Source organism: Lepisma saccharinum, chromosome 8 (genome assembly GCF_977018435.1).
Source record: "Lepisma saccharinum chromosome 8, izLepSacc3.1, whole genome shotgun sequence".
Lineage (NCBI taxonomy): Eukaryota > Metazoa > Arthropoda > Insecta > Zygentoma > Lepismatidae > Lepisma > Lepisma saccharinum.
Window position 1 is genome coordinate 85,956,714 of NC_139236.1, and position 14,648 is coordinate 85,971,361.

Sequence of the window (14,648 nt, forward strand, 5' to 3'; positions counted from 1 at the left end):
ATCACATGACATGCAAGAATGTTGCCCTTGTTGTTATCAATACCCTTGGTTGTCATCTTCTATAGCTAAGTAAGCAAGTGGTGTTTTCATGCATGAAATATAATCATCTTTATTTCGTTCACACTTTGGACGTCCCCAATGGAGCAGAGGACTCAAGGGGTCCTTGGTTCCGGTGGGGTCATATTGTATTTTGGTTCGGATGTCACTTGAAACTCAATGTCCATTCTCAAATCAGTCTATTTGAGCATAAACAAACAGCATCTAACACAAACTTTGATTTATATGGTGTTACCCTACATTTCTAACTCATTACTTTGTACTCTTTAGCTTTTACTTTTCTTATAGAGACTAGGAGAATGAAAAGTATCTTCAGAACCTTAAGTATTTTAAAATAATCCAGAATGTACCATATCTTTACTATATTTGTTGCGATTCCATTTAAAATCTCGTATTACGTTGTTTTTTCTAGTATTTAAGCAAGTAGTTTTTAATATGTTGCTGTCAAACTATGGTTAATAACTTGGAAAAAATACAATACTGCCATCTCTCGATAGATACAGGAAATATAACCTAACAGGAACTTCGAAAAGTGTTCGCAACGGATGTCTGGAAATATGACGTCACACAAGCCGACATCTTTGCTTACAAATGCAGTACTATTAATGATTAATTTAAATATGTTTAAAGCATTCTTTATGCATTACAAACTCCAGGACTGAGTTTATAATGTTTTCAAAGTTTTTGTTTCTTATCTATTAATATTCTTATCTTATGTCTATAAAATAGATTAATAAAATGGGTGAAAGAAAAACGACTGGCACTGTATAAAAATGGCTTTTGGCCTTTATATATATACATACAAAACTGGAATAGGAATATGAGATCATGCATAATATTTCCTATGCCATATATAGTTATATACATTATCTCTCTCTTATCCATCTTTAGGAATAAGCAACTACAGTATGTTTTGCCTTACCGCACATTGAGATAACTTTGACTAACAAACCTTACTTACGCACTAGTTTTATCTCAAGAAATTATTACAACGCATTGAAAATCTCCAAACAGCAGACTCCGTGTCCGAATTTGCAAGCGCGTCGTTCTGTGGTTCCCCGTTGCTTTCCAATGCCGTCGAAGTAGTCCGAATCGAAAAACTCCCTATTATTGCAGTTGCCATTTTCCCCGTCAGGTGTCAGTTCGAACGTCTAGCTACCGAGCTCTGGAGAGCAGGCACATAATACGGAAGCAGAAGTTAGACCCCAACCAAGCACGGTTAATGTTCACTGCCTATTTACTACTTAACTTGAAACTATGACATGTGGTGTCAACTTTTAAATTTTTGTCTAAATACAGTGTTATACAGGATAATCAGAAAAAGATGCAACCTTATGGAGAAATGAAGTTCATTATTATTTTTACTATATTTTTTTGCTCTTTTATGTGGTGAGTAACGGTGAAAACGATTGGTATTTGTCTCTCGAATCATGGTTTCACCTTGATGTATACGTGAATACCCAAAATTCTCGAATTTGGTCCACGTAAAACCCTTTTCAGCTTTATGAGACGTCTCTCTACTCACAGAAACTTGTCTGGTGTTCAATGTCATGCAGTCACGTCTTCGTGACAGTCTTTTATGACACTATACAGACAGACAGGTTACGGCATACGCGGTTTCAACACGATAGTGCTACAGCCCATACCGTCAACAACGTAATGGCGTATTTAGTACATTGTTTCCTTGGACAAGTAACCTCTCAGGGGCTGTGGCCAGTTCGGACTCCAGATTTATCACCAGTCGACTTTTTCTTGTGTGGTTATCTCAATGATGCTGACTACGTAACATCCCCACACTGTTGCGGAATTGCAAGCAAATATTCAAAACTGTGTTGCTGCAATCTCACAGCAGACGTTTAGACAGCACACCGTATTCACTTTTGGGAATCTCAAATGGGGAACAATTCCAGCACTTATTGTCAATATTGTACAACGAAGCGTTTGCTCATAAAATGGCATCTATTTTTGACCACCCTGTAGTTAAAGTGTACAAAGAGCACTGAGTTTTAGATCTTCCATTCAATACACATCACTTCTAGAAATTTAAAGTTGGAATATGGAATACAGCGATCTGAAGCGTGCACTTGTCACGCCTTCTACAACTTTCCTCCGGATCCACCTACACTGCGGATTCGAACTAAACAGTATGGGGTATACGCGGGTGGAACGGCAGCAGATGCTGATTCGGACACGGCTAGAATCTACAAATGAGCAAACATTGCTTCGAACACAGTAATGTGCCCAAATTGTGGGTTGTAACTCTATTTTGTAAATAAAAAATGAACATCACGTCCATGAAAAGATGGATGCAACCAAGGTCCGTGGAATGAGCTGGGCTTTCTAACAATCCCCGCGGTCGAGAATTCTGTGACGTCATCGCGGAAGCACTTTCCTTCCTTCCCAGTCTTTTCACATGGAAGCGCATTGGAGGCACGAATGTTTTCAATTAGTATACAGACATATGCAATTGTTGTTGCAGTTTTTGTACGCAACGTCGTATTTAGAGTGAGGGTCCGGGGGGATCAAGCTCCCCAGGAAAATTTGACAAGTACTAAAATTAAATAACCAAAATACTTAATTGCAGTATGCAGGGTTTAAAGTGAGCCGCAACGCTCCAGAACTCCGTTTGTTGGCGGAACTCAGGTCCTGCTGCGACATAATACACGAAAGTCCATCCTTTGTTACACCTTGTAAACAATAGGTAAATAGAGCTAAATTTGTCTCTTGTCGGTGGGTGGTCCGAAATTTAGAAAAAATAATATACATTTCAGTCAGTGCAAATCGTTTAAGTTTTATTTGAGAACCAAATATCCTGATGTGACAGACGCGATATATCTTGTGTTTATAGAATGCAATAATAATAATAATATAATCACTCCATTTTTCTCTTGCACGATCAATTACGAATGACGAATTGTTTTATTTTACTTGGCGCTTTTTCCACTTTTGGCTAATTGTGAAGACGAGGAAAAATGGTGGTAATATATGTATATATAGATGAGAGACAATCACAAATACATATTGACAGCACACAACACAAGCACCATAGAGGAATATACTGACCATGGATTCACACGCCCCTGAATAATGTAGTCCAGTGAGATTGAGCGGGGTAGGGAAAAGTCTTAACGGACCTTGGATGCAACTTATTACTAAATGGAGCTATAACCCCACCTTTATGGTCATATCGCTATTTTAGACATTTCTAGACACGCCACTGTACAAACATTCGACAGCGGAATACAGTTTGTACCACTGTTAACACACCAAGTTCCTTGAAGACACAAATCAGGAAATTGCTGTTTCATATGTTCAAGAATCGGACACTAGAAGGTTGGCCACGGACACAGTTTGTTCGTTTGACTGTAAATTGCGATGCATAATGGTCGTGCTTCGCCTGAACCTGTATTTCATCACGAAGTAAGCACCGACTGCAATGCAAGCGAGAGACACCACACAAGAGATTACGGCAAATGCTAACAAGCCGCTGTGTTGTGAACTTGGTGGAGACATGCTTTCTGCGACACCTGAGCTACTGGGGCAGGAACAAGGCCTTGAATCAGAATTTCCTCTAGGTACCATACTCTCAGCGCTACGCTGCTGCTTCTCGTTGCAATTGCACTTGCATATCTTTGCACCACTGTGCATACCACCACAAGAATCGTTTCCGGCTTGGTACCAAGTCCAGCCCACCATATCCTCCGGTTCCCTGCAGAACACCATGTCCTCCGTGACGACACCGTGGGCTAGAGTCCAGTGCAGAAGATGCTTCAGCCTGCAGTCGCATCGCCAATGGTTGCCAGCAAGACCTAAGTTCGTTAGCGACGTCATAGGATCAAGTGTTGTCACGTCTAATGTCTTCAGAATGTTATGGTTCAGGTAGAGCTTCTTCAAGCTGGTTAACTTAGAGAAGGTGCTGGATTGGAGTCGGTAGAGCTCGCATGAGCTCAAATCAAGAAGCTGTAACTTGGAATGGCTTTCAAAGGAGTCACCGTGAGCAATTCCGTGAATGGGATTTTCCCTCAGGTACAGGTTAACCAGCTCCTTGTTTCCTCTAAGCATTCTGGGGTGAAATGCTGACAGTTGGCACCTTGTCAGGTCTAGAGTCTGAAGGGAGGACAAGCGCAGAAAGAGATTATCTGGCAAGAACAGGAAAGGGTTCCCGGAGAGATCTAGCTCCTTTAGGCCGGGCGCGTTGGCAAAAGCATCCTCAGTTATATTTGTCAACTCGCACAGGCTAAGATCTAATACTTCCAAAGTTGGAATGTTGAAAACTTCCGAAACATTCGTCAACCCTGTGAGGATATTGTTCTTCAGAGACAGTTGCCTAAGTTTACGATTGGCCTTAAAGGCGTAAGGATTAATGGTTACCAAGGCAGCAGACGAGGCATCCAAGTACTCGAGATCATGCAGGAAGGAGAGCAAATAATTGTCAAGGTTCAGAAGAATGTTGGAGTTCAACGTCAAATGTGTGATGTTCGTCACTTGCGAGAATTCATAGCTTGTGAACTTATACTTCAAGTTGCTCCTGAAGTCCAAATACTTCAAGCTTGTTGACTGCAGACCGAAGGAGCCCGAGGAGATGAGCGACCCGCCCCAAATGTTTCCAGTTAGGTTAAGCTTGTCCAGTCGGTGGTTTTTTTCAAACGCCTCCACGTCCATGGACAGAATGTTGGAGTAAGACATGTCGACCTCCTCCAGCTTCGAAAGACACGAGAAGTGGACAGTCTGGATCCTGAAGAGGAAAGACCGACTAAGATTTATCCTCTTCAAATTGGGCATCTTGCAGAAGAAATCGCCAGGGATCATTTGATGTAAAGCATCACTAAGATCTAGGTATTCCACGGAAGCTGAATAGATAAAAGGACCGCTCCTTAGCGACAAGTCAGGAGGGTACAAAAGTGCGAACGGGGTAAACTTTATACCTTGATCCAGCTTCAAAGGATTCTTGTTCAAGAGTAGAGTCTTGAGCCTAGCATTGAACAAGAAATAGGTTGGGTATATGTTGTTGATCTTGTTGCCGGACAGGTCAAGATAGGTTAGGTTCACCAACTCTGAGAAGGTATGGACAGTTAGGTTGTGGATCTCGTTGTTGTCCAAGAGTATTGTCTTCAAACCTTTCATTGACATGAATGTGTCTTCTGGAACGTGGTTCAGGTTACTCTGGCCAAGATCCAGGAAGGTCAATGAGGGTATGTCCAAAAAGGAGCCTTCCTGGGGTAGATTTAGAAAGGGGTTCTGCCTCAAGAACAAAGTACTCAACTTCCCATTCCCTTTAAAAGTTTCATTGTGAAGTTTCGTGAGTCTGCTCTTGGATAAATCAAGGCTTCTCAGATTTTCCAATCCCCGGAAGGCATCGACGTGTACCTTGTCCACGGAATGTCCTGATAGATTGATATCTTCAAGCTGGAAAAGGTTCATCTTTTTGAAGACTTCGCTCCCCAACTCAGAGATGGGGTTGCTGGACAGGTCCAGGATGTTCGTGTGTTCGTTGAGGGGTGGGATGGAACGTAACCCTTCGCTAGAACAGTCGACCTTCCTCTTACCAAACCTGGAGGTGCAGCGGCATTCTTCCGGACAGGAAGAAGCATAATGAACGAAGAAGAGTAGAGTGACGAAGATGAGCCAATGGGGCATCTTCAGTCTGGTCGAGAGATTCTATATCCCTTTTCCTTGTCCAAAGATATTTCTGGAAAGACATAAGAAGTTTAATTAGATTCACGTTTTATATTCACAAACGCCAAATATAATTCCTTTGAATATCGTTGTGCTTAAATAGAAATTGAAATTTTAAGGCTTGCTTATCGCAGTAAATATCAAAATTTCGTGTGGGTGTGGATGTGTGTGGCTCTGTCCGAAAGTTACAAAGTATAGTCTTGACGGAAATTATGTCACCTAGTACAGTTCAAAGGCGTCAAGTTCGCGAGTTATCAAGACCACAGGGCAGAGCAAGCCAAGATGCAGGCTAGGTCACGTGGCTAGTGGACTTGTTGTTCATTTGTTTGAAATCACGGAGATATAAAGCCAGCAAGTTGTATGTTGCAATTCTTCTAATGTGTGGAAATGTATGTATAAGAACATTTACAAATGCTATGTGATTTCTGTGGTGAAAAACAAGTGTTTAAAACGTGGAAAACGAACGTGTCCTCGGTTATATCTACTGATCGTATTTGGCGCTGCAGTCGAAGTGCAGTTCGAAAGATTTTCACTTCAAGTACGGTCTTGCGCCTTTCGGACACGGCCTGTGTGTGGGTGCATGTGTGTGGAGGGGTGTATTTCTTGTGGTGGGTGTGTGTATTTCTTGTGATGGGTGAGGGGTCTCAAAATGAATTTCTATAGGTTTCACGCCTTCACTCAATAAAAATCTCACGACCCCTCGCTGTTCCAGCTTTTAGCACTCCTGTAAGGGTGCCGCCATCTTATGTAACTGTTTCCCAGCGTCCCGTGCGCGAGGCAGGCGTGCCAGCCCCAGCTATGAATCGCTTACAGATTGCCTCCACAAAATAACAAACATATAACAATCACGGTTGTATTTTAGATTTTAGATTTTTTATACTACTTTTCCGGTTATTTATTGAATGTGCCTTTTAATTATAAACTTATTATTGTTGCTATTACATGTGTGACACTTGGTCCTGACCCCTCCAAAGTATAGTTGATACGTGATTTATTCAACATATGCATAACATTCAATTAAACAATCTGAACAGATTATTACCATACAATTGTATTATATGTGTAAGCACTATTGGAAAATTATATTGAAAATGTTCATGCAACAAGAGCTGAAGTTTGAAGTTTGTATTGAAATAATTTTGTAAGTAATATAAAATTTGTAAACAGAATCACGAATCGCACAAGGAAATGCCATCTTAAAGACCTTGATCCCACAGGAACTGGCGTGGGTTCAGTTTTGTAATTGAACGCAATTACCAGTTTATCTGGTTTTGACATGTTGATTCGGTGACGTAGTGGTCATGTACTGATAAACCTTTAAGAGCGTAGCCGAAAAGAATGCGATAAAGACTATCACGCATTAGGAAACGTAATCCCTTCCATAGAACTGATTGCGACAAACTCCTCTCAAATGTTTCAAATGGATGCAATCGATATCGGGTTGTTTTTACTTCTTTGCATTTATATTTCCTCGTCCCTGTTTTGTTCTTTCTTCACATTCTTTGTTGTTCTCTCGCTTGCACTTCCACATTTTCTTTTTTCTCCCCGTCTTTTTCTTCCTTTTGCATCTGTTTTTTTCTTCTCCTGTGTCTTGCTTCTCCTTCTTCATTGTCTTGCTTCTTCTTCTTCATTGTCTTGCTTTTCTTCTCCTTTGTCTTGCTTTTTATTTTCTCTTGTCTTGCTTTCTATTTTCCCTTGTCTTGCTTTTTTTATTTCTTATCTTGCTTTTTCTTCCCCATTGTCTTGCTTTTCTTCTTCTATGTCTTGCTTTTATTTTCACTTGTCTTGCTCTTCTTCTCCATTTCTCTTACTTTTATTTTCCCTTGTCTTGATTTTTATTTTTCCTTGTCTTGCTTCTTATTCTCCCTTGTTTTTTTCTTCTTCATTGTTTTGCTTTTTCTTCTACCTTGTCTTGCTTTTTCTTCTCCCTTGTCTGACTTTTTCATCTACCTTTGCTTGTTTTTTTCTTTTCCCCAGTTTTGCTTCTCTCGTGTCTTGTTTTTCTTCTCCTCTCTTTATCTTGGTTTCCTTCTCCCCTGTCTTGATTTTGTCTGATCTTTTCTTACTTTTCTTCTCCCTTGTCTTGATTTTTCTGTAGCATATTTTCTTCTCCTCTCTCTTAACTTTTCTTTCAGATTTCTTCTACTCTTTCTTTCCTTTTTTCCTATTTCTTGTTCATTTCCACTGTCCTGCTTTTTCTTTTGCATTTCTTTTTCCTCCCTCTTCCTTTTATTTCACATTTCTCTTACTTCTCCTCTATCTTGCTTCTGTCACATATTTTCTTTTCCCATTTTGCTTTTTTTCACAATTCTCCTAATTCTCATTTCTCTTATTTACCTCTTTGTCATTTCTCCTCCCTCTCCACTGTTATTTTCCTCTTTCTAATTTCTATATTTTTTCATGTGTCTAGTGCTTCTCTGTTGTGTCTTTCTTTCTCGCAAACTTTATTTTCTGTATCATATTTCTCACTCCTAGTGTTCTCTGTACTGTTTCATTCTTTCATATTCTTATATTTTCTGCACTGTTTTATTCTTTCACATATTTCCCTCCTTTTCTCTGTCTTGTTTTGCCCTTTTATGTTCCTGTTTTCAGTTCTGCGTTATATTTTCAGACATTTCCTTCCTTTTTCCTATCTTCTTTAACTCTTTTTGTGTTAATATTTTCTGTATTGTTCTATTATTTCACTCGTTTCTTTCCTTTTATCCAACATGTTGCCTTATTCAAGGGAGCCCAGGTCCGAACCCCAATGAATGCATTTATTTATACAGTAGTTCGGGTACCACTACATACCATACACGATTGGTCCATTTGTGCACAAAATTGAACTTACAATATGATGTTTCAGCACTTGTGTTAAAGGTTCATTGAGGTCATTGAGGGTAATTGAAAAGTTATTGTTGCTTGTGATAAGGAGGGAAGAGTGGTGATGGTGTCTGCTTTCTCATGAAATATTGCATTGGTATCTATTTATAACACCATTAAGCCTTGTTTCCATGATGATGAAAAACTAAATATGCTGACCAAGGCAGTAATTTATTTTATTAAAAACATAAACTAAACGTAACGTTTCAACCTTCTAGCAAGGTCTTCTTCAGACTCTGTATCAAGTACAAAAGTTTTGATACAGAGTCTGAAGAAGACCTTGCTAGAAGGTTGAAACGTTACGTTTAGTTTATGTTTTTAATAAAATAAATTACTGCCTTGGTCAGCATATTTAGTTTTTCATGGTATCTATTGTCTCTCAATCCAGAAGATATGAACAGTTCATTCATTGGTTAAAACTTGTAATATCTAGTTCCATTGGCAAACTAATTATAGTCAGTGAATTACAAGAACAAATATTTTGACTGAAATTATTGAAGATGAACCCCTTGTCAAGAACAAGCACATTATAAGACATATCATGATATAAAGAATGTCATTTTGTAATATCTTTGCGAATTATGGTATGTACTGTTGTCCATATTTTTTTACATGGATTGCCTTGTAGCACATATTTAATTGATTGATTGATTGATTGATTGACTTTATTTTACTTCACATTTTGTGCCACTTTTGGCTAATTTTGTGAAGATGGGAATGAGTGATGATATGATGAAATTGATGTATGGACACTCGCAAACATCCATGCCCAGGCCAGGATTCGAACCCGGGACCCCTGGCGTCATAGCGCGATGTACTAACCATTCCGCCACGGAGGCCGGCGCATATTTTAATTATATTTAATTAATTATTTATCCATATTTTCAAACATCTTCCCACATGTATTCCATATTCAATCTATTGCTACATTTTGCCTTCTTGTGTTCAATACCAAAGGTTTTCCGTTCATCAGTATTCAATTAGTTTTGTGCAGTGGGATCCGTGAGTATTACCCTGCAAATTGTCCATCGCTATGTTCGTGCACTTTATTTGACCCAATAAGAGCTTCAAGAATTAAAGGAAAATTCAAGACAAGCTGTTGACAACTTCTGCACCAGCATACATAAAAATCCATCGCTTAAAAACACATAGGATGTAAGAGAAAAATTCATTAAAATAGTCATGGACAATTTGCCGAGCAATACTATTGGATCCCTTATGTACTCTCTGCTTATTTTAAATATTGAAAATAGACCATGCATCTGCTATTCTAACATTCACGTCAACAATGGAGAATGCAAACTGAAGCTTTCGCAGTAAAATCCATTCGATATATTTTAAATATAGGCTGCTGGCATTACTCCATGTGGTACTGAACGATTTTCAGTTTAGGGACAACAGCATGAGATTCGCGTTTCAGCACTTCAAATAATGTTTGGTAATGCATTGGTTTGGTAACAGAAATTAAGCGCATTTTGTATTTGAATTTCGCATTATAATTAATGTAATATAAGCCTAATGCATTATGTTTAACTAGTTCAGCTGCTTCCTTAATGAGAATTGTCATTTTTCAAAATACTTACGTATTTCCAGATTTTAATCAAAATAACTAATATATATATTTATATATGTAACACTACACATATACAACACTTTTTAATGCATATAAATACCCTACTATTCGTATTAACCATTATTGTGACAGAATGAACGATTTTTTTTTCAAACACCGACTTCTGATAAGGAAACAAATACTTCGTAATTCCATGACTTGTGATACTTATGACGTCACATGTGGTTTGTTATTGTTTTGGAATAAGCGTCTGGATGCTGAAAGCACAGGTTCAAAGGACACACAGACTACAAACAAACCGAAACATATGGTTACGAAAGCATTTGACCTGGTGTATCTGAAACTGCATATCGCAAGAAAAAACATTCAATCGCGCATATTTTTGAGGAAATATACATGAGTGTTTTATCTTCAGCTAAGGGATTACGGAAAACACGAATGTGTGTCAGTAGACTTCACAAGAGGTTAATGTTCCATCGATCCGTGTTTGTTTCCATGTGTGTTACGTAATATTTTGCGTGTTATTTTGGGTAACTACTAATCAATGCATGATGCAATGATGCTTTACATTAACTTTTCTCGTAGACTTTTTTTTTCTGTACCATCCATATACAAGGCTCGAAATGGAAATTTTCACGAAACGGAGCGCTCTATTTTCGGTAACGTGATTTATTTGCTTCAGCATTTTTTCCATCCTTTTCTTTCATGTTTTGTTAAAAAATTCGACAGAGAAATAAACGATTTTCACTCTTCTTGAGCAGCTACATAAAATCCTATGGTCTCATTTTGTAGAGCAGAACGAGAACTATAAAATGGTGTAATATAAACTATACCATGTTTACCATAAATTATGTTATTTGCTACAGTGTTGAATAAATAATGTTAATGTAACTGGTTTAGACCAGAATAAAGACATTCTCTCAGCACCTTGTTTGCACCTTTTTGAAAACATTTTCAGACCCTTTTTTCCATTTCCCGACCATAATTTTGCACCTTAAAATCCCTTGCCTATTAATAACTAACAACATGTCGTGCTACAGTTAATAGTAGATAATTTTGAAATATTTGCACTAGAAATATAAAGAGCATGTTGCTCGAACGATTTGAGTTCGATTTAGGATGGCCATGATAATAAAAATCAGGGATACATGAAAGACGTTGGTATGAGAGAAAAAAGAATGACCATAATAAGAGAAACCAAATTTGTGTAAAGATCTTGTGAAAAAAGAACAATAGAATCTACAATACATGACAAAAATAACAATTAGCAAATTAGAAGTAAAAAACGGGAACCACAATGCACAAATAGATAAATGGAACATGGGCGTCTTACTCTCTCGAGTATAAGAGATTATTTGTTAGTGTAGAGGTTTAGAAACCAAAATGACAAAAATATTTCCTGCCTTATAATTTTAATGTATTTTTCATTGTTAACTTGAGTTTTGTTCTTTCTAAAACGTTTTTGTAACACAATTTTGCATTAGACCTCGAGTGTATTACATTGTTTCATGTGACTACTACATTTTACCCAAACGGTTGTCCAAAACGGGGACACAGCATATTTTCCGAGAAAATGTTTCTCCTGACATATTTATACAAACAACGTTGTCTCCTGATAGTCTGGGACTTTTAAGAAAAGAAAAGATTTGCAACATTTTTTCATTGATAAATTTGCTTTTGTTGGGCCAAAATATGTTAGTGTCCCCATTTTGGACGACTCTCCCCTACTCCAAATAGAAAATATGTAATACACTCGAACTGTGTACAAGTACAAAAGCAACAATAAAATTGCAACCCACAGTGAATCCATGTTAAAGCTTTCATTTTTAATCTTTGAATTGATTTTTCCTCCAGCCAGTTATTTACCGCGGTATTTTTACTTCTAAAATAACTTCTTGTCTTGTCTCAACTCAGCTAGAACTTTTACATCCATATATTCGCGCCCACGCATAGATACAGTATATTGACTCTCACTATAACAATGTAATGGAGCATCCGGTAGAGAATATAAATATTGCATCACGTTGGTACTTCGAAATTCGTTTCGTTTAGCTTTTCCTTTTATTTATGTATGTATGTATGTATGTATGTATGTATGTGTGTGTGTGTGTGTGTGTGTGTGTGTTTGTTTAAAAACCAGGTGTTTCCAATATCCTGAAGTCTTCCACTTAGCGATTTCCCCTCACGTATAGGTCCTCCTTGCTATGACGAGTGAGCTTAGTGGCACGAACGGCATTCATGATCGTCTTCATCTCTAACTCAGCCTTCACATCGTAGTCCGTTCATCTCTAAACTAAGAGTCCTACGGTTACAATGTTTTGAATTCCTGTTTTGTTTAGTTTTTAGTTTTCTTCCACGGGAATCCACAGTTAAGGGTGTGGAGCCTGGACCCACAACACAGTCAGCATACTTCCCCCGCCGTAGGCAGTTGTGTGTTGTCTACCTGTGTCCTAAGTGCATCTAGACTCATCCTTTATCAAAGTATTGTGAATTTGGTCATTGGATATGTTTTATACGGATTTCAGTTTTGATCTATTGGGTATTTATTTATATATTGCAATTTCCAGTACAGCAGCAGCCATTTTAAACCGGAAAGACCCAACAGTAAAACAGTACCCTAGTGTTAAAAATAACACACGAAACAAGATAAAATAAAATAAACAAAATATAACCATAAGCAAGCCAAGACAGTACCAAGGTAAAGAGATTACTTTCACAATGCATTACTTATGAACAATTTTTCTAAGTTGGTGATAAAAGACGAATATGAACTGAAAATATCTACTTGGTTTGAGATGATATTGAATTGGTTCGGTAGCCTATGGAATAATGAACGTTGTATGAGTGATAGTCTGGGAGTTGCAGTGTGGAAAGTCTCTTTGCTCCGTGTTTTATGTCTGGGCACTCTGAGGGAGAGTTCGTGCAATGCTACATCTTAGGTTTCCATTAATGATCTTATGTAGTAATTTCATATCTGCAACGTATCTACGTGATTCTGAAGTATTTATGTTTAAGTTTGCAAGCAGATCTCTCTTAGGTAGGAGTCTCAGGGCCGGCACTCTATATCGAACGATGGAGAGGAAAAAGCTGAGAACAATCTCGATCTTGGAGGTATGAGAAGGGGCAGCCAGGTTCCAGATGGATGAACAGTATTCTAGAATGGGGGACACAAAAGTTTTGAAGTAAATGGAAAGTGCTTTCGGGTTATGGATTTCGGTGAATCTGTAAAGTAAGCCTAGCATACGCATTGCCTTTTTTGTGATGGTTGATATGTGATTATCGAAAGTTAGTTTAGAATCTATGAGGATACCTAGATCTCGGTGTTGTGCTTCTTTTGCTAGAGGGAAAATTAGAGTGTATAATTACCTTCAAGAATGTTCGATACGTTTTACTTTGTTCTTCATATAAAAAGTTTATAAGGTGTAAGAGAGAGGTGATCCTTTCTCAAGACAACCAATTGTCAACCTCACTTCCACGTAGTACACTATGGACGGTTTTTGCACACTAACTCTGGCGAGTAAACCCATGGCCAGTATAACACCCCAAAAAATCCTCTGTTTTTCGGGGGGGTTGTTTTTTTTAGTCCACTTTATGCACAGGAATTCTAATCGGGATTGGACCTACATTTCTAAGTGGGATCCGAACCAGTACGTGCATCCGTTGGGTATCGAACCGGAACAAGGCGATGGCGTTACCACTACGCCATCGTATCTGTGGAACTTATGTTTTGTGCTGTCCACTTGTGTTTGTGATTCTCCCTTCATCTATTTCATCTTATCATCATTCATCCTCATCTTTGCAATTAGCCAAAAGTGGCAGAAACTATTTGATCTTCAAATTCACATATTTTATATTAACATGTATTTTTATTAAGTGACTTACGTTCCCGTATTAAGATAAAGGTACAAATGAATTCGGTTCGAACCCACCTATTATAATTTTTAATAAACAAATAAAGTATATACCTATTTACACGTAAATAATATAACTTACCAGTAATGTTTTTTTGCTATCGCCAACGAGACGTTCAGGACATGGACTAGTTCGTCCGAAAAAGTAGCAACAAATTCTCTACGAGACAGCCACGAATAGTCAACTTCTCTATCTGAGTGTGTCACTGTTTTTGTAGAGTTCAATCATTCTCATAGAAATTGCATCTTGTGCCCTCAATATAGAGCTCAGGGTTCAAAAGTCAAAGATATTCTGGAAATACGCTGGCATCATATTGAGTTTTGCATTCACATAGTTGCCAGCTCTTTAAATCTGACCTATATCAATCAAAATGAACTTTAAGGACTGTCAAATGTATTATTATGATGAAATAGTAATATTAAATTAATCCATAGTTTTTTTTGCCTTATCAGTTGTAAGCAGGTATTGTAAAATGTTGGTACATGTACAGATGCAATTACATATAGCACGAAACACAGAAAACCTAATGTATGTGCAAGCGAAATGTTTTACATACAATAATTTATAT

General features: G+C 38.0%; 1 protein-coding gene across 1 annotated transcript in view; it reads right to left on the minus strand.

The window, feature by feature from the left end:
* Positions 1-819: 819 nt before the first annotated feature.
* LOC145991885 (uncharacterized) overlaps positions 820-14,648 on the minus strand; it is a 51,612-nt gene continuing 37,783 nt past the window's right edge. The window contains exon 6 of the mRNA XM_083127919.1: positions 820-5,715. Coding sequence (XP_082984045.1) covers positions 3,370-5,715 — 2,346 coding nt within the window. The 3' untranslated portion in view covers positions 820-3,369. The remainder of the gene's footprint in view (positions 5,716-14,648) is intronic.